Below are 20,280 nucleotides of genomic sequence, written 5' to 3' on the forward strand. Positions count from 1 at the left end.
GATTAATGTTGGATTGTAGCTCTGATATGAAAGCCTTCACTCCTCTGCAGCCTCCGAGCTTTTAATGGCCGAGTCCGCAGGCGGCTGCATTCAGCTCGAACATTTAAATACAGTCGCTGTTGGGGAGAAAACTTTTCAAAAGCTAATTAAAACAATTTATTTATTTTACCAGGAGGCTGCTGCATAATAAGTAAGGAATCTCACTGTGAGATGAGCTTCCCAACCTTCTTTCAGCTCTAAAGAAGCTTTCACATTAGACTAAAAAAAACCCCACTAACATCTGGCTTCTGCTTTAAGAGGGGAAAAATACAATCAGCATTCATTCAAGGGTCAAATGACTCACAGTAGTCACAGGTATTTATCAGCTCCAGCTCCAATCAAACATGACATCCAATGCTATGATGTGCATTTAGTAGGGATGTGACGAGATCTTGTGGCACGAAATTCGTCGATATTTCTAGTCGAAGTGAATTTTGTCTTGCGAAGCTATAATTAAGGGGCGCACCAAAAAAAAAAAAAAGAATATCGGTTTTGTATCACTCATTTGCACATCATGTCTTCCTTTTATAAAGTCACAAGTGGATCATTAACCTTGTTGCAGCTTCTACCTGCTGAGAGGATCTCAGTCAGAAGTATGAGATGAGGAGAGGAGCAGTAAGTTAACCTCAGGTCTCTACACTGAGCGGTAAGGGGTTAGGGGTAGGGGGGCTCAGGTCTCTACACTGAGAGCCTGACGTAGGATGAGCGGAGGAATCTAGCACACCTACGGAAGCCTAATGATGCCAAAAGTAAAATGAGTCACACTACTAAATTATAACACTATTTATATGTTGTTCTACTTGTGTATTTATGTGAGACAGGATGTGTGCAATTTACTTTTTAGTATTTGTGATTGTATCTAACTTTTGTATTTATAGTTGTTATTTCCATAAATACCAAAATGATCCATCTATAAAATATCTATATGAAGAAACCTTTTACAATGCTGCATACAGCATGATAATTATATATTTAAATGTAAATGTAGTTTATTTATACAGCCCTTTACAACAGTCCTTGCGGTGTACCAAAGTGCTTTACAGGAGATAATAAATAAAGAGAGGAATAAATAAAAACAATTAAAAACAATAAAATAACAGTGAAAGCAATAAAATACAACAAAATCAAATAAGATAAAATAAGAGAAAATAAAATAAAAGTGTCATACTACTAGGTGTTAAGAGCCATCCTAAAAAAGTAGGTTTTTAGCCTGGACTTGAAGAGGCCCAGGTCAGGAATAGTACGCATTTAGAAAGTAGAACTAAAGATGATTAGTTAAAACATTTCAACTCAATTTCCATTTTGTGAATTTCAAATAAAAGAACAGTCATTTATTTCCTGATTGAAGTTTTCTTAAAAATAGAGTTAAAGTCTCGTCTGGTGTTGTGAGCTGAGTGTAACGTCACACCCCTAGCATCGAGGTTCTGGATGTTGGCTCGTAAACAGTCTATGAACAACATGCAGCTAGGCATGGGATGATAACCGTGTTCAAGGTATACCGCGATTTGAAAAAGCCACGATAACCGAAACCGCCAAATGTTCTGTCGTACCGTTCCTGAGGTATGAGCTGTTTTTAGTCTGGTCAAAGACAGGAAGTGTTGGTCCTTCCTTTCCTTCCTCCTTTCCTTCTTTCCTTTCCTTCCTTCTTCCTCCCTCCCATCCTTCCTTTTCTTCCTCCCTCCTTCCTTCCCTCCCTCCCTTCCTTCTTTCCTTCCCTCCCTCCCTTCCTTCTTTCCTTCCTTCCTTCCTTCCTTCCTTCCTCCTTCATTCCTCCCTTACCTCCTTGACTGGAGGACAACAGGAGGACGAGCTTAATCTCTGTTTAGGAAAAGGAAGAGTATCACGACCCCTCCCACTGTCATTACAGATTCAGGTTAAATTAACATGTGTGAACATTTTAGAGCTGTAATCACAATACCTCCATACCGTGAAACCGTGAAACCATGATATTTTTTCTTATGGTTATCATACCGCCAGAATCTCATACCGGCCCATGCCTACATTGCATCACTGATTTTCTTCTTTCTATCGTGCAAAGGTGCAACACCGGCAAGACAGCGAGGTGAGAGAGCATCTCCTGTTTCCAGGGAAAGAGGAAATAAAGAGACAGGTTGCTGACAGAGTGTGAAAGAGAGACTGAAGTAAAAAAAGACAAATATATATAAAAAATAAAAAATAAAAAATAACCAGCTGAAATATTAGTTATGTTATTCAGAGCTGCAGTCTCTTTTACTCTGATGTATGTTGCTTCATGCTGCTTGACAGTTCATGTTGCTGTGGTTGCTCTTTGTGACACGTGCACTTATTGAAGTCGTGTGCATGTGAGGTCTGTGGTGTTTTCTGCATGGTTACACTCTGTTTTCTCTGTGTTGTTTTTTTTTTTTTTTTTTTTTGGATTTCTGTTTGCTCTGATTCCCTTTCTGTGTTCCTGTGCTCCACACCTGCCCTGCTCCCTGTTGGGTTTTTTCTTTCTTTCCTCCAGCCAATCAGCTCGCAGCCTGCCCCAGGGTTTTTTGTTGGATCCTTTGTTCTGTTTCTGTTTCTGTTTCTGTTTCTGTTTCTGTTTCTGTTTGGCTCTGATCTGCCAGCTTTTGTTTTTGCCTGCACGAGCCTAAAATAAAGAAGCTATTCCTCAGCCTGCTGTCTCCTGCATTTAGGTCCACCTGCTCCACTCCACGTAACACAATCAGAGAGTTAAAGGAAGAGAATATAAGAAACCAACCCCCCCCCCCCCCCCCCTCCCAACCCCTCCCATCTCAGGAAGCTTACTCCGGCTCCAGAGGCTACATAAACTAACTATAGCAGCAGGATTTCACTTCTTTTTCTCCTTCTTTACTCCAAATGTCAACTTCTCTAATCCATCCGTACATGTTGGAGGAAGGAAGCCATTTTTTTGGCTTCCTTCCTTCTACCCACCCTTCCTTCCTTCCTTCCTTCCTTCCTTCCTTCCTTCCTTTCTCCCTTCCTGTCTTCTTTTCTTTCCTTCCCACCTTCCTTCCATTTGTCCTTCCTCCCTTCCTCCCTTCCTTCCTTCCTACCTACCTACCTATCTACCTACCTACCTTCCTTCCTTCCTTCCTTCCGTCTTTCCTTCCTGTCTTCTTTTCCTTCCTTCCACCCATCCTTCCATCTTTCCTTCCTTCACTCCTTCCTTCCTTTCATCTTTCCTTCCTGTCTTCTTTTCCAACCTTTCCTTACTTTTAGTCTTTCCTTCCTTTCTTCCTTTCTTTCTTCCTTCCTTCCTTCCTTCCTTCCTTCCTTCGGGGGCACATTAGATCAAATTGGGCTGTTTGTGGCCCTTGAATGAAAATGAGTTTGACCCCTCTGCTTTAAGAGATTATTGATGTCTTCTTACCTACGAGGTCCCACTCTCCGTTGGCGATGTATCCAGTGATATCAGCCTCGATCATCTGCAGGTCCAGAGACCAGCCGCCGTACGTCCACGAGCCGAACTTCAGGTCGCAGCGCTGCACGTCGAACGGAAACCAGCGGACGTCGATGTAGCAGGTGCTCTTAAAAATCCCTGAAATTACAATAAAGATTCAATTAATGACAGTTTGAGATTATGAATGCAAACTGTGTGGAGGAGATTAACCCTCCTGTTGTCCTCAAGTCAAGGAAGGAAGGGAGGAAGGAAGGAAGGGAGGAAGAAGAAAGGAAAGGAGGGAGGAAGGAAGGAAGGAAGGAAGGAAGGAAATGAGGGAGAAAGGAAGGGAGGAAAGGAAAGGAAAGAAGGAAGGTAGGGAGGAGGGAGGGAGAAAGGAAAAGAGGAAAGAAGGAAGGTAATGGGGAAGAAAGAAAGAGAAGAAGGGCGGAAGGAAGGAAGGAAGGAAGGAAGGGAGGAAATGAGGGACGAAGTAAGGGAGGAAAGGAAAGAAGGAAGGTAGGAGGGAGGGAGAAAGGAAAAGAGGAAAGAAGAAGGAAGGAAAGAAGGAAGGTAGGAGGGAGGGAGAAAGGAAAAGAGGAAAGAAGAAGGAAGGAAAGAAGGAAGGTAGGAGGGAGGGGGAAAGGACAAGAGGAAGGAAGGAAGGTAATGGGGAGGAAAGAAAGAGGGAAGAAGGAAGGAAGGAAGGAACAGCCAAAACAGACGGGGTCAATTTGACCCGGGAGGACGACAGGAAGGTTAAGAAATGAAAAGATAAAGATTAAAGTACTGAGGGGAAAACATACACAAGAGGATCAAAACAAGGTCACGCATTTTCTCTCACTCTCACATCGATATCAAATCTAAAAAATACAAAAAAAATGATAACTTGAAAAAGTAAATAGGTTCACGCAAGGTAGACATAATAAATAGAAATAGCTCGTAGCAGTTCATGAAAACTTGAGAGAAAATCAATTAAACAGCAACAGAGAAAAAAGATGATTTGGTCGTCAGAAACCAAAAGACTCCAAACACAGAATTCAGAAAGAAGAAGAGAAAAGAAATGGATTTGTGCAGACGGAGAACAAACTGTCTCCCAACAGACTTTCCACACACCATGGGACAAACTCTATTTTGAAAAGTACATAACAAATTTTAAATTATGACTTTTTTTTTCTCTCAACAGATAAACAAGAGAACGTGTTTGGTCTCCTCTAGGGGAAAGCAGAATGATGCTTTCCCCTAGAGGAGGGAGGAAAGAAGGAAGGAAAGGAGGGAGGGAGGGAGGAAGGACAGACGGAAGGAAGGAAGGAAGGGAGAGAGGAAGGAGGTCGTTCTTTCCTTCCTTCCTCCTTTCCTTCCTTCTTTCCTCCCCATTACCTTCCTTCTTTCCTGTCCTTCTTTCCTTCCTTCCTCTTTTCCTTTCTCCCTCCCTCTATCCTTCCTTCTTTCCTCCTTGGAAGGGAGGAAGAAGGAAAGGAGGGAGGGAGGGAGGGAGGGAGGGAGAGAAGGAGGAAGGAATGAAGAAGAGAAGGATGGAAGGGAGGAAGGATGGAAGGGCGGAAGAAGGAAGGAAAGGACGGCGGAAGGAAGGATGGATGGGCGGAAGAAGAAAGGAAAGGAGGGAGGATGGAAGGGAGGAAGGGAGGAAGGAAAAGAGGGAGGGAGGGAAGGAAGGATGGAAGGGCAGAAGAAAGAAGGAAAGGAGGGAGGAAGGAAGGGAGGAAGAAGGAAGGAAAGGAGGGAGGGAGGGAGGGAGGGAAGGAGGAAGGAAAGAAGAAGAGACTGTCTCCCAACAGACTTTCCACACACCATGGGACAAACTCTATTTTGAAAAGTAAATAACAAATTTTAAATGATGATTTTTTTTTCTCGACAGATAAACAAGAGAAGGTGTTTGGTCTCCTCTAGGGGAAAGCATCATTCTGCTTTCCCCTAGAGGAGGGAGGAAGGGAGGGAGGGAGGGAGGAAGGACAGATGGAAGGAAGCAAGGGAGGGAGGAAGGATGGAAGGGAGGAAGAAGGAAGGAAATGAGGGAGGAAGGAAAGGAGGGAGGGAGGGAGAGGAGGAGGAAGGAAAGAAGAAGAGAAGGATGGAAAGGAGGAAGGATGGAAGGGAGGAAGAAGGAAGGAAAGGAGGAAGGAAGGAAGGATGGAAGGGCGGAAGAAGGAAGGGAGGAAGGAAAAGAGGGAGGGAGGGAGGGAGGGAAGGAGGAAGGAAGGATGGAAGGGCAGAAGAAAGAAGGAAAGGAGGGAGGAAGGAAGGGCGGAAGAAAGAAGGAAAGGAGGGAGGAAGGAAGGGAGGAAGGAAAAGAGGGAGGGAGGGAGGGAAGGAGGAAGGAAAGAAGAAGAGACTGTCTCCCAACAGACGTTCCACACACCATGGGACAAAGTCTATTTTGAAAAGTACATAACAAATTTTAAATGATGATTTTTTTCTCGACAGATAAACAAGAAAACGTGTTTGGTCTCCTCTAGGGGAAAGCATCATTCTGCTTTGGAGGAAGGAAAGGAGGGAGGAAGGAAGGAAGGAAGGAAGGGAGTTTGTTTGGTCTCCTCTAGGGGAAAGCATCATTCTGCTCTGGAGGACTGAGTTTTAGGTTTCCATTAACTTTGTGTGGATCTGCTGGGAAATCCAATCTGTTCCCAAACCTGCTTCCTCCCAAAGAACAGATGAAAGTTTAATGATCCCCCGAGGAGAAACCAGGACACTTCTGCTGCAGAGAGCGTCAGGATACAGAGAGCGTCAGGATACAGAGAGCGTCAGGATACAGAGAGCGTCAGGATACAGAAAGCGTCAGGATACAGAAAGCGTCAGGATACAGAGAGCGTCAGGATACAGAGAGCGTCAGGATACAGAGAGCGTCAGAGAGCGTCAGGATACAGAGAGCGTCAGGATACAGAAAGCGTCAGGATACAGAGAGCGTCAGGATACAGAGAGCGTCAGGATACAGCACAGTATCGTCAACTTTGGGTAGAAATGAAATATTAAAGATGACGGTAACTGAGATTTTAGTATGAAGTAGGAGGAAAAATGGAGATTATAGTTTGATGAGATGTAGGAAGTGAAGAATATTTACATTACAAATATACATCATGTCAAAATTTGATCCTGTTGTCTTCGAGTCAAGGAAGGAAGGAAGGGAGGGAGGAAGGAAAGGAGGGAGAGAGGAAGAAAGAAGGAAGGAAGGTAGGAGGGAGGGAGGAAAGAAGGAAGCGGGAAGGGAGGAAGAAGGAAGGAAGGGAGGGAGGAAAGAAGAAAAGGAGGAAGAAGGAAGGAAAAGAGGGAGGAAGGAAGGAAGGATGGAAGGCAGGAAGAAGGAAGGAAAGGAGAGAGAGAGGAAGGATGGAAGGGAGGAAGAAGGAAGGAAAGGAGGGAGGACGGAAGGATGAAAGGGAGGAAGAAGGAAGGGAAGGAGGGAGGGAGGAAGGACAGATGGAAGGAAGGAAGGGAGGGAGGAAAGAAGAAAGGGAGGAAAGAGAGAGGAAGGAAAGAAAGAGAGAAAGAGGGAGGAAGGATGGAAGGGAGGGAGGAAGAAAGAAGGAAAGGATGGAAGAAGGATGGAAGGGAGGAAGAAGGAAGGAAAGGATGGAAGAAGGAAGGAAGGATGGAAGGCAGGAAAGAAGGAAGGAAAGGAGGGAGGAAGGAATTTCAATGTGAAATTTTGGCCTCCCTGATTTTATATGTGACGATAAAGCAGGGTATGCATTAGGGGCGGGGCTACGTCCTGATTGACAAGTTGATTGACCAATGTCCTCGAGATCCAGTCCTTGTAACCATAGCAACCTCCCCGCTCCGCCTCATGGCCCCGCCTCATGCCCATATAAGTAGAATCCGTGTTTTTATTTTTCCCAGCATGCACCTGAAATTTTCAAGATGGCGCTGCCTAGATTAGAAACTATTGGCTTCAGAGCAGCAGTCCACAAACCGATGGGTGACGTCACGGATGTTACGTCCATTTCTTTTATACAGTCTACGGTTAAGACTCTGTAGAAGAAGATCTGCTTCCTTTGTAGATATAAAGGCTCATTCTGAGAAAACTAAAACCACGATTCTTATTTACTGTTTTTCATTTCCTTCCAGTAGCCTTCGAGCTGTCCTTCCATCTTAAATCTCAGAGTTTCCTGCTTCAGTGAATCAGTGTCACAGCACAGCGATCAATAAAGTTTCAACTTTCTATCAGTTCAGCCTCAGTGTGCCGCTGCTGCTGCTCCGGGACACTTCAGCGGTGACGACAGAGATCCAACCCCACAACCCCCCTTCCTTCCTTTCTTCCTTCTGTCCTTCCTTCCTTTCTTCCTTCTGTGCTTTCTTCCACCTGTCCTTCCTTCCATTCTTCCTTCTGTCCTTCTATCAATCTGTCGTTCCTTCCTTTCTTCCTTCTGTGCTTTCTTCCATCTGTCCTTCCCTCCTTTCTTCCTTCTGTTCTTCCTTCCACCTGTCCTTCCCTCCTTTCTTCCTTCTGTCCTTCCTTCCTTTCTTCCTTCTGTCCTTCCTTCCTTCCTTCTGTCCTTCTATCCATCTGTCCTTCCTTCCATCTGTTTTTCCTTACTTTCTTCCTTCTGTCCTTCCTTCCATCTGTCCTTCCTTCCATCTGTCCTTCCCTCCATTCTTCCTTCTGTCCTTCCTTCCATTCTTCCTTCTGTCCTTCCTTCCTTCCTTCCTTCTGTCAGTCCGTCCTTCACTGTCTCTCTTTCCTACCTTTCTTCCCTCTTTCCTTTTGCCTGTCTATCCTTCCTTCCCTTCTTATTGCCTTCCTAACCCCCCCCCCCACCCCACCCCCAACTCACACTGATCAATGTCAGCTGTCAGTGGTAATAGAGCTGTTACGACTTTTATTGGTTATTGATTTCTGATCAGCTGATGGGTTTACCTTGTCCTTCTATATCAGGGGTGTCAAACATGCGGCCCGTGGGCCAGATAGGGCCCGCCGAGGGGTACAATCTGGCCCTCTTGCCATCCAGTCCTCTTTTCCTTTCTTCCATCTGTCCATCCTACCTTCCTTAATTCCTTTCTTCGTTCCTTCCTTCCTTCCTTCCATCTGTCCTTCCTTCCTTTCTTCCTTCTGTCCTTCCTTCCTTCTGTCCTTCCTTCCATCTGTTCTTCCTTCCATTCTTCCTTCTGTCCTTCCATCCATCTGTCCTTCCTTCCTTTCGTCCTTCCTTCCATCTGTCCTTCCCTCCATTCTTCCTTCTGTCCTTCCTTCCATCAGTCCTTCCTTCTGTGCTTCCTTCCATCTGTCCTTCCTTCCTTTGTTCCTTCCTTCTGTCCTTCTTTCCATCTGTCCTTCCTTCCTTTCTCCCTTCCTTCCTTCCTTCCATGTGTCCTTCCTTCTGTGCTTCCTTCCATCTGTCCTTCCTTCCTTTCTTCCTTCTGTCTGTCTGTCCTTCACTGTCTCTCTTTCCTACCTTTCTTCCCTCTTTCCTTTTGTCTGTCTGTCTGTCTTTCCTTCCTTCCCTTCTTATTTCCTTCCTTTCTTCCTTCCCTCCCTCCATCTTTTTAATGATCTGGCCCACATGAGATCAAATTTGTGTGTATGTGGCCCTTGAGTTTGACACCTTTGTTCTATATTATTACTGTTCAGTCTGCAGATTAATGTGTAAATATTAATCGCCAATCTTGAAATATCCTCTTCAATAATTGGCCTCATTTTTTGCAAAACGTCCCTACTTTCCGAAATACTGTCAACTTTCCTCAAAAAGTTCTGACTCTTACCCAAAAATCCAAATAAAATATCAAATAAATGAATTAAAAACACTTCCTCTCTTGGTGTTAAACAGTCTCATTTCCTCCAGCAGCCTGTTTTAAAGTCTCAGCTCGTCTTCCAGGACCATAACTCCTCCTGACCTCCTCCTGTTGACCCTCTGACCTCGTAATGACCACCGCACCGCACCTCCTCCCTCAGACCTCCATAAAACTACATGTCTCTGAGGGTTTAATGGAGCCGGTCACCTAAAACCTTCTTACTGGGGAAGTGTATGCTCTTTATTCTGACACCAATGAATTCGTCTGCATCTGTTTATTATTATTTTTTTACAACACAATGTTTTATAATGAAATGCAATTCACCAAAACACAAGTTATATAAATGGATTCATAAATAATAATTAGGGCTGATTAATGCAATCCATAACGCGTTAATGTTTTTTAATCTCATTTTAATGTTGCAAGCCTTTTTGTCCCTTTTACTCACCCGTAGACGGCTCCTCTAGCTGTAGCGCTATGCTTTGAAGTGGCCTCCTGCAGTAAACCTACCGCGCTGATGGAAAGTAAGAGAGCTACTGGACTTTTGAACGGCTTGTTTAACTTTAAAACACTTCCAGACGCTTCAGTTGACAAGTCAAAAGTAAAATGCAACCCGTGTCAAACGGAGTTTAACTACCACCGGAGTACGTGGAGTTTGAGTTAGCACCTCCACGCTAAACACCCAGGTGCAGCCAAGCGAGCCTCAGCTCCACCAAAGGACCATTTTGGAGTGTGGGAGTCGCAGCAGAGCCGTGATTGATTCCCAGTTAAGACACTCTGGTAAGAAATGCTTTACATTATGGGCTTAAAACTGCCTTGAAATGGAAAATAACAGGATTTTAAACATACAATTCAAAACGTGATTAATCGCAATTAACTGGAAATTCTGCGATTAATCTCGATTAAAAAAATAATCGTTTGACAGCCCTATTTACAACACAATGTTTTAAAATGAAATGCAATTTGTAGTCTTCTTTATTACATTCACCAAAACACACGTTATATAAATGGATTAATAAATAATAAGTAATATGATTCGGAGTATTGGAGTGCAGAGGATGAGAGGAGGAGTCTCACAGAAGCTGCTGCTTCTGTTTGTCTTGTCAGATGGCAGCAGGGTGAAAAGGCTGCAGGTGTAAATGTTATGTTCAACCACCGGAGTAACTACCTCTGTCCAGGCTGTAGAACAGAGGTGTCAAACTCGTTTTCATTCAAGGGCCACATACAGTACAATTTGATCTGATGTGGGCCGGATCATTAAAAAGATGGAAGGAATGAAGGAACGAAGGGAGGGAGGGAGGGAGTGACTCCCCCCTTCCTCCCTCCCTTCGTTCCTTCATTCAGAAGTGAGGAAGGAAGGGAAGATGAAAGGAAGGAAGGAAGGAAGGAAGGAAAAGAAGGAGGAGAAGGAAGAGAAGATGGAAGGATGACAGGACAGGTGGAAGGAAGGAAGGAAGGAAGGGACAAAGAAAGAAAAGGAGCAAGGAAGGATTAAGGATGGAAAGAAGAAAGGAAGAAAGAAAGAGAAGGACAAATGGAAGGAAGGAAGGAAGGAAGGAAGGAAGGAAGGAAAAGAAGACAGAAAGAATAGATGGAAGGAAGGAAGGAATTAAGTAACAAAGAATGAAAAGGAAGGAAAAGAAGACAGGAAGTGGGCCGGGGTTAACCCCTCGGCGGACCGGTTCTGGCCCACGGGCCACATGTTTGACACCACTGCTGTAGAATCAGATGGTATTTGACATACCAGGTATACCTGACATAACAGGTATATAAGACATTTGGGAAGTTTTTTAAGGGGCTTTATTTCAAACTTTTGAGTGAGAAGACAGAACGGTAGGGAGTATTTATATCTAGTGGTGGGAAGTAGAGTAGCGCCGACTCTCCAATCATGCCCCTGCCCGCCCCTTTAATTATAAGGCTATTACATTTTCATTATATCAGTGGTAGAAAATGATCTTTACATGACAATAATATTTCTGAGCCAATATATCGTGGCTGTGAGTGTTACCTGGTGGGAGACTGGCAGTAGCCGGTAGAGTTGACCAGGATGTTTGTGTGAAGGAAGCATCGAACCTTTCATCAGCACTGTGGAGAGAGAGAGGAGAGAGAGAGGAGAGAGAGAGAGAGAGAGAGAGGAGAGAGAGAGAGAGAGAGAGAGAGAGAGAGAGAGAGAGAGAAAGAGAAAGAGAGGTAGAGAAAGAGGGAGAGAGAGACAGAGAGAGAGAGAGACACAGAGAGAGAGAGGGAGAGCGAGAGAGAGAGACACACAGAGAGAGAGAGAGAGAGAGAGAGAGAGAGAGAGAGAGAGAGAGAGAGAGAGAGAGAGAGGGAGAGGAGAGAGAGAGGAGAGGGAGAGAGAGAGAGAGAGAGGGAGAGAGAGAGGGAGAAAGATTAACAGTTAGTGTCCATTAGAAGCACATAAGCTCAAAGAGTAACTAAATCATAATTTAATCAAGACTACAGCTGAACACACACACACACACACACACGCACACTACGCACACACACACGTTTGTTCTTCTGTCCTTGTGAGGACCCTCGCTGACAAAATTTACTCTGCCCTAATCTTCACTTCTAATTCTAACCTCAAACTGAGTCTTCACCCTCAAACAGCCCTTAGAAGAAATCTTTCTTCCTTCTTCCTCCCTTCCTTCTGTCCTTCCTTCCTCCCTTCCTCCTGTCCTTCTTCCTCCCATCCTTTCCTTGCCTCCTTCCATCTGTCCTTCCTTCCTTCCTTCCTCCCTTTCCTCCTGTCCTTCTTCCTCCCATCCTTTTCCTTCCCTCCTTCCATCTGTCCTTCCTCCCTCCCTCCCTCCATCCTCCCTCTCTCCTTCCTCTCTCTTTTCCTTCCTTTTTCCTCCCTTCCTTCCTCCCTCCCTTCCTTTCCTTCCTTCTGTCCTTCCTTCCTCCCTCCCTCCCTCCTTCCCTCCTTCCTTCCTCCCCTCCCTCCCTCTTTCCTTCCCTCCTTCCTCCCTCCCTCCCTTCCTGATTCCTCCTTTCCTTTCCTTCCTTCCTTCCTTCCTATCCTTCCTCTCTCCCTCCTTTCCTTCCTTCTTTCCTCTCTCCCTTCCGTCCATTCCTTCCTTCCTTCTTTCCTTTCCTTCCCTCCTTCCTTCCTCCCTCCTTCTCTTCCTTCTTCCTCCCCTCCCTCCCTCCCTTCCCCTCCTTCCTTCTGTCCTTCCTTCCTCCTCGTTTCCTTCCTTCTCCCCTTCCTCCCTCCCTCCCTCCTTTCCTTCCTTCCTTCTTCCTCCTTCCTTCCTTGACTTGAGGACAACAGGAGGGTTAAAAATTGATTACACCTCTTTCCTTTTCCATCCACAGCACGTTCAAGAGTTTTGAACATTCACTTTATGTTTTGTTGTGCAGGTGTTCAGGTTTTTTTTTTTTTTTTTGCCCATCTCATGCAACATAACGGAAACCTTCAGAGAGAATCACGCCGGTCAATCAGAAACCTTTCTTCCTTTCATCACCTTTCATGCCCCTCGTGTGGATACAGTTCGGTCAATAAGAGCAAAAGAAACATGCTGTTGGAAATGTGGCAGAGAGAGAATACTGATGAAATCCAGCTTTAATAATCTGATCCAAACTCTTTGGTACTTTTGAGTCTGACGACGTCTCAAGTAAACTAGAAGACAGGAAGTTCAGTGTGGAGAAATGATTTCAAGTCAGAACCAGCCAGATGATTAAGCTTCCTGTCGTCCTCCCGGGTCAAATTGACCCTGTTTGTTTTTACTGTTCCTTCTTTCCTCCCTTCCATCTGTCCTTCCTTCCTCCCTCCTTCTCTCTTTCCTTCCTTCCTCTCTTTCCTTCTTCTTTCCCCCCTTCCTTCTTTCCTCCCTCCTTTCCTTCCTTCTTCCTTTCCTCCATCCCCCTTTCTTCCTTCCTTTTGTCCGTCCTTCCTCCCTCCCTCCCTCCTTCTTTCCTCCTCATTACCTTCCTTCTTTCCTCTGTCCTTCTTTCCTTCCTTCCAATTTTCCTTTCCCCCTCCCTCCCTCCTTCCTTTTTTCCTTCACTCTCTCCCTCCCTCCCTCCCTCCCTTCCTTCTTTCCTCCCTCCTTTCCTTCCTTCTTCCTCCCTTCCATCCATCCTTCCTCCCTCCTTTCCTTCCTTTTTCCTCCCTCCTTTCCTTCCTTCCTTCCTTGGTTCCTTCCTTCTTTCCTCCTCATTACCTTCCTTCTTCCTCCCTCCTTTCCTTCCTTCTTCCTCCCTTCCTCCCTCCTTTCCTTCCTCCCTCCTTTCCTTCCTCCCTCCTTTCCTTCCTTCCTTCCTCCCCATTATCTTCCTTCTTTCCTCTTTTCCTTTCTCCCTCCTTCCTTCTTTCCTTTCCTTCCTTTCTCCCCCCTTTCCTTCCTTTCCTTCCTTCCTTTCTTCCTCCCTACCTTCCTTGACTCGAGGACAACAGGAGGGTTATCCAAGCAAATAAAAAAGTAATTTTCTTTTAATATAATAAAATCAGTCCCATCAAAGTGGCGTTCCAGCTTCCTTCCTTCCTTCCTTCCTCCCTCCCTCCCTCTCTCCCTCCTTTCCTTCCTTCTTCCTCCCTTCCTTCTTTCCTCCCCATTATCATCCTTCTTTCCTCTGTCCTTCTTTCCTTCCTTCCTTCCTCTTTTCTTTTCTCCCTCCCTCCTTCCCTCCTTTCCTTCCATCTTTCCTCCCTTCCTTCTTTCCTTTCCTTCCTTCCTTCCTCACTCCTTTCCTTCCTTCTTCCTCCCTTCCTTCCTTGACTCAGTCACATCAAAGTGGCGTGACATCATTCCAGCTGTGATCGGTGAACAGCCGCCGCAACCCGACCTGACGGAGCGATCCAGGTCGTCCAGAATCAGCAGGAAGGTGAAGCACGGACGGACCTACCACACGCTGGTCAGCATGTTTCCATCACGGAAGGTGCAGAGAACAGCATGAGTTCATCTTTTATTCATTGGAAAAGGTTTTAAAGGTTTTAAATCTTTTAGGAGCTCTCCCGGTCAGAGAACACAATAGTCTAAATATTTATTCTGTTTTACTTTATTTTATTTTATCGACTTTTTTATTCCTATTTTTTATCTCCCATGTCGTCCAGAGGTTAGGACTGATCAACCAAAGAACATGTTTTATTGTTCTCTTGCTTCTACTTCAAGTACTACCTGTCTATTTTTACTGTTCCTTCTTTCCTCCCTTCCTTCCTTCCTTCCTTCCTTCCTCTTTCCTTCCTCCCTCCCTCCTTTCCTCCCCATTACCTTCCTTCTTTCCTTCCCATTACCTTCCTTCTTTCCTCTGTCCTTCTTACCTTCCTTCCTCTTTTCCTTTCTCCCTCCGTCCCTCCTTCTTTCCTTCCTTCTTCCTTCCTCTTTCCTCCCTTCCTTCTGTCCTTGCTTCCTCCCTCCCTTCCTCCCTCCTTCTTTCCTCCCTTCCTCTTTTCCTTTCTCCCTCCCTCCTTCCTTCCTCTCTTTCCTCCATTCCTTCTTTCCTTCCTTCTTACCTTCCTTCCTCTTTTCCTTTCTCCCTCCCTCCCTCCCTCCTTCCTTCCTTCTTCCTCCCTCCTTCTTTCCTTTGCTCCTTCCTTCCTTCCTTCTTTCCTCCCCATTACCTTCCTTCTTTCCTCTGTCCTTCTTACCTTCCTTCCTCTTTTCCTTTCTCTGTCAGAAGGAAATGTTCACCCTGCTGACCCTGGCCCACATTTTAATTGTTTGAGTTCCTCTTGTGATCCTAAATTGGATCTAGTTAAAATCTGATACTGATTCTCTTGTTTCGTCTGAAACCATGCTAAACATATTTATCACTAAGACATTGCAGGTCCATTTTATCAGCGTCGAGGGTTGTGCACAAGCTTCATCATCTTTGAGTAAGAATCTATCGAGCTTAGATTTTAATGAGATTCTCCTTTTTGGAGATTTGAGCTCAGACTTTGTTGTCTTCTTGTCTGGTTTTAAATCTATCTCCGTCTCATTTAATCTGACTCAACTAATTCATTAGTGAACTTGTCTGAACCTTTAATGATCAGAGAAATCCTCGTTAACAAATGCTCCTCATAAATATTCTGATATCTGTATTTTTGTAAATAATGAGCAAAAACCATCGAGTGTTATCAAGCTCCTAAAATCAAAAACACAAATCGTTTCTTAGCCTTCGTGTCGTCCTCCCGGGTCTCTGTTGACTGTTCCTTCTTTCCTTCCCTCCTTTCTTCCCTCCTTCTTCTTTTCCTTTCTCCTTCCCTCCTTTCATCTTCATTCCTCTCTCCTTCTCTCTTTCTTTCCTACCTTTCTTCCTCCCTCCTTTTCTTCCTTCCCTCCATCCTCTTTTCCTTTCTCCCTCCTTCCGTCCTCCCTCCCTTCCTTCCGTCTGTCCTTCCTCCCTCTCTCCTTCTCTCTTTATTTCCTCCTTTCCTTCCTTCCTTTCTTCCCTTTCCTTCCTCCCTTCCTCATTTTCTTTCTTCCTACCTTCCTTCCTTCCTTCCTTCCTCCTTCCCTTCCTTCCTCCGTTCCTTCCTGTTGTCAACTTGACCCTGTCTGTTTTGACTGTTTCTTCTTTCTTTCCTTCCTACCTTCCTCTTTTCCTTCCTCCTGTCTGTCCTTCCTCCCTCCCTCCCTCCCTTCCTTCTGTCTGTCTTTCCTCCCTCTCTCCTTCTCTCTTTCTTTCCTTCTTCCTCTCTCTCTCTTCCTTCCTCTCTCTCTTCCTCCCTTCTTCTGTCTGTTCTTCTTTTCTTCCCTCCTTCCTCCCTCCCTACCTCTCTCCCTCCTTCCTTCCATGCTTTTCTTCCTTCCTTCCTCCCTCTCCCTCCTTCCTTCCATGCTTTTCTTCCTTCCTTCCTTCCTCTCATCCTTCCTTCCTCCCTCCCTCCCTTCCTCCTTTCCATCCTCTCTTCCTTCCTTCCTCCCTCCATCCTTCCCTCCCTCCTTCCTTCCATCTCTCCTTTTCTTCCTTCCTTCCTTCTTTCCTTCCTCCCTCCGTCCTTCCCTCCCTCCTTCCTTCCTTCCTTCTTTCCTCCCTCCCACCTTCCTCCATTCTTCCCTCCTCCTTTCCTTCCTTCCCTCCTTCCTTTCTTCCTTCCCTCCTCTCTTCCTTCCGTCTGTCCTTCCTTCATCTCTCCTCTTTCTTTCCTTCCTTCCTCCCTTCTTTCCTCTGTCCTTCTTTCCCTCATTTTCTTCCTTCTTTCCTTTCACCTTTCCTTCTTTCCTCCCTTCCTTCCTTCCTTGACTCCAGGAGGGTTAAATGAGCCTTTAAATTATTTCCATGAGCAACTTTTTTCCTCGTTATTAGTGTTTGTGTTGCTACGGGAACGAGCTCGCCCTCATTAACGATGTAGAACTGACTCAGAACTACTTTCATGAAGCTTTTACTGCTATTAGAAATAAACATGTTCCCTTCTACATATGTTCAGTAACAGGATGAAAACACTCCCTGCTTTCCCCACTGAGCTTAAAGAAAGAGACCAAAAAACCCAAATCCCCCCTTCTCTCTTTCCTTCCTTCCTCTCTTTCCTCCCTTCCTTCTGTCCTTACTTCCTCCCTCCCTCCCTCCCTCCTTCTTTCTTTCCCTCCTTCCTTCCTTCCTTCCTTCTTACCTTCCTTCCTCTTTTCCTTTCTCTCTCCCTCCTTCCTTCCTTCTTCCTCCCTTCCTTCCTGTCTTTCCTCCTTCCTTCCTTCTTTCCTTCCTTCTTCCTCCCTTCCTCCCTCCCTCCTTCTTTCCTTCCTTCCTCTTTTCCTTTCTCCCTCCCTCTTTCCTTCTTTCCTTCCTTCCTCCCTCCCTTCCTTCTGTCCTTCCTTCCTCCCTCCCTCGCTCCTTCTTTCCTTCCTTCCTCCCTCCCTTCCTTCTGTCCTTCCTTCCTCCCTCCCTCGCTCCTTCTTTCCCTCCTTCCTTCCTTCTTTCCTCCCCATTACCTTCCTTCTTTCCTCTGTCCTTCTTACCTTCCTTCCTCTTTTCCTTTCTCCCTCCCTCCTTCTTTCCTTCCTTCCTTCCTTCCTCTCTTTCCTCCCTTCCTTCTGTCCTTCCTTCCTCCCTCGCTCCTTCTTTCCTTCCCTCCTTCCTTCCGTCGTTCCTTCCTTCTTTCCTCCCCATTACCTTCCTTCTTTCCTCTGTCCTTCTTACCTTCCTTTCTCTTTTCCTTTCTCCCTCCCTCCTTCCTTCCTTCTTTCTATCCTTCTTCCTCCCTCCTTCCGTCCTTCTTAGGTAAAAGAAAGAGATCAGACCAAAAAAACCCAAATCCAGGTTGATTTCTAGACAGCACTGAAAACCCCTGCCTCACTCCTTCCTTCCTTCCTTCCTTCCTTCCTCCTTCCTTCCTCTCTTCCTTCTGTCCTTCCTTCCTTCTTTCCTCCCCATTACCTTCATTCTTTCCTCTGTCCTTCTTACCTTCTTTCCTCTTTTCTTCTCCCTCCCTCCTTCCTTCTTTCCTTCCTTCCTCCCTCCTTCGTCTTTCCTCCATTCCTCTTTTCCTTTCTCCCTCCCCCCTTCCTTCCTTCCTCTCTTTCCTCCCTCGCTCCTTCTTTCCTTCCCTCCTTCCTTCCGTCGTTCCTTCCTTCTTTCCTCCCCATTACCTTCCTTCTTTCCTCTGTCCTTCTTACCTTCCTTCCTCTTTTCCCTTTCTCCTTCCTTCCTTCCTTCTTTCCATCCTTCTTCCTCCCTCCTTCCCTCCTTCTTAGGTAAAAGAAAGAGATCAGACCAAAAAAACCCAAATCCAGGTTGATTTTTAGACAGCTCTGAAATCACTTTACTTACCTCGTCAAAAAGGCTTCATCTGAGTTCCACCTTTATATAAAACTACTAGAAACTTAAATGATGATGATAAAGACGTTTTAGAAAGAAATAAAATCTTTGGTTGTGAGTTGTCAGCAGCTTCATGTACTCTAACTAATTAATCAGCTATTCTTCTCTATAATTACTTTAATGAACATTTTTGTTTCTTCAGGTTCTTTATTTAAGTCTTGATGAAAAACAGGGTTGAGTCTCTTGATGTGACAGAGGTTTGTAGAGCCTTAAAGAAGCTGGATCCTGGTAAATCCACAAGTCCTGACAAGCTTGATCCTTCCTGTCTCAAGTTAGCTGAAGACTTTACAGCAGAACCTCTGACTTTTAATCTCTAATGTATGAAAATCTGTTCTTTCTTTGCTCAGAGTAGAGTAGGGGATTCTTCAGTTGTTAATAATGACAGGCTAGTCTCTAAAGATCTCCAAGCCTGCATGTTTTAGATATTTTCCCACTCGAAGGTTCACATAGAAACCATCTGAACAGAAAATGCAAAAGTGGTGCTGCGTTCTCACTTTTCATTACACGTTTAGACCAGGCGGGGAGTTCTGGTCCGCTAACTAACGCGGAAGTAACTTAGAGCTGCATTCTATCAAAAGGCCACCAGGGGGCGACCGTCTCTATACAAGTCAATGGAGAATTCACCAACTTCTCACTTGATTTCTAACCTCAGTAAACGTTTTCAAAATGTGTTTATGGTCTCAATCGCTAGTTTAAAGCCTTCTTCAATGCAGTATGATGTTCATTTGGGACATTTTGGCCTCCCTGATTTTATATTTGACGATAAAGCAGGGTATGCATTAGGGCGTGGCTACGTCCTGATTGACTGGTTGATTGACCAATGTCCTCGAGATCCAGCCCTCGCAACCATAGCAACCTCCCCACTCCGCCCATGGCCCCGCCTCATGCCCATATAAGTAGAAATATTAGAAACAGAAACTTGTCAAGATACGGCCATGGCGATTCACGAGATGAACTCCTCTGTCATTGTCGGCCCTGCTGCAGCAGACAGGTATAAGCAGAAGGATAGGTACGTGACAGAGAGCATGGAAGAGCGTCTGTCACCTAGGTTACAGCTTCAGACCGCAGCAAAAACTCTATGTATGTCCTCAGAATTTCTAATGTATTTTACAAATCTCTCTTAATATCTTACATCATTATGGTCTGTTCTCTCATGATATTATGTACATGTTGGTCTCCAGAGTTAAAACAGTATCAGGCAAAAAGGTACAGAAGGACCTGAAACTGTCACAGCTGACTGCTATATGGAGGGAATTCAAGTCAAATATAAAAGAAACGATAAAATAGCACTAATAAAAATCATACCTGTTCATGCATCTTAACTGGATTTTATACATAATCTTGTATTGCATATTAACTGGATACTGTATTCACTCATTAGTAGTTTGTGACTCTTCTATTTTCTCTGTTTATGCTGTTTGTATTTATTGTTGTAATAATGTTCATGCTGCTTTCTTGTCAGATTACTCAAGATTTTACTATGAATGAGACTTTTACCTGATTAAATAAAGGATTAGAAACATTAAGATCTTCATATACATGGTTATAATCTGGAGCATATTATATAAAAACTTGATTTAGTAGCCAGAAGAGTTTTAAAGTACAAACCTCAGAAGTAAAACTATTGTAAGTTTTGCTGTAAAAGTCAATACAGCGCCCAATAATAACTCAAAGTCAGGCTCCGGAGCTGTTCATTGGGTCCCTCTCATTAAAAGCAACCAGGTCAATATTCCCTCCTCCTCCGACAGCTCGCTCCCTCTGCCAGGATCAGACTCTGCTCCTCGGTTAATGAGCTGAAACGCTGGTCGCCTCCCACATCCAGCCGCTCTGATGTGTGTGTTAACAGTGAGGTATTAATCCTGATAGGGAGAGCACCTATCTCTAGCGCTGATAACAGGAAGGGAATTAGCTGAATTAGCTTGTTTACTGAATCCGAACCGAGGAATGAAAATAAAACCTCAAACAGAAACAGAAACAGAGTGAGTCGTCTCACCGTGAAATAAAACATCTTAAATCCTCCAGACGACAAACTGATCAGTGTGTTCTTCTGTGTTTAGATATTTTACATTTAAAGGGACGCTTCAAGTCTTAAAACAACAGTCAGGAGGTTCAATTAACTCTGAAAGCTGTTTTATCTGTCTGTGATGATTCCTCCTGTTCATACTGACCATTAGAAGATCCCCTCATAATGCACTTACAATGTAAAGTGATGGAGGACTAAACCCAAAGAAAGAAAGAAAGAAGAAGAGGACGGAAGAACAAGAAGGAGGAGGAAGATGAAGAAAAAAGAAAAAAACTATGAAATAAGGAAGAAAGGAAGAATGAAGGAAAAAGAAAGGAAAGAAAGAAAGAAAATGAAAAAAGCAAGTAAGAAAGAAACAAAGACAAAA

The 20,280-nt window shown here is 44.6% G+C and overlaps 1 protein-coding gene across 1 annotated transcript in view; it reads right to left on the reverse strand.

Moving 5' to 3' along the window:
* Positions 1–20,280, reverse strand: part of LOC128359022 (neuronal acetylcholine receptor subunit alpha-7) — a 41,501-nt gene that overhangs the window by 18,808 nt on the left and 2,413 nt on the right. Inside the window, 4 exon segments of the mRNA XM_053319435.1 lie at positions 3,395–3,562; positions 11,157–11,167; positions 11,169–11,205; positions 11,208–11,233. Of these exon segments, the coding sequence (XP_053175410.1) occupies positions 3,395–3,562; positions 11,157–11,167; positions 11,169–11,205; positions 11,208–11,233 (242 nt within the window).

The sequence above is a fragment of the Scomber japonicus genome, chromosome 5 (genome assembly GCF_027409825.1).
Source record: "Scomber japonicus isolate fScoJap1 chromosome 5, fScoJap1.pri, whole genome shotgun sequence".
Classification (NCBI taxonomy): domain Eukaryota; kingdom Metazoa; phylum Chordata; class Actinopteri; order Scombriformes; family Scombridae; genus Scomber; species Scomber japonicus.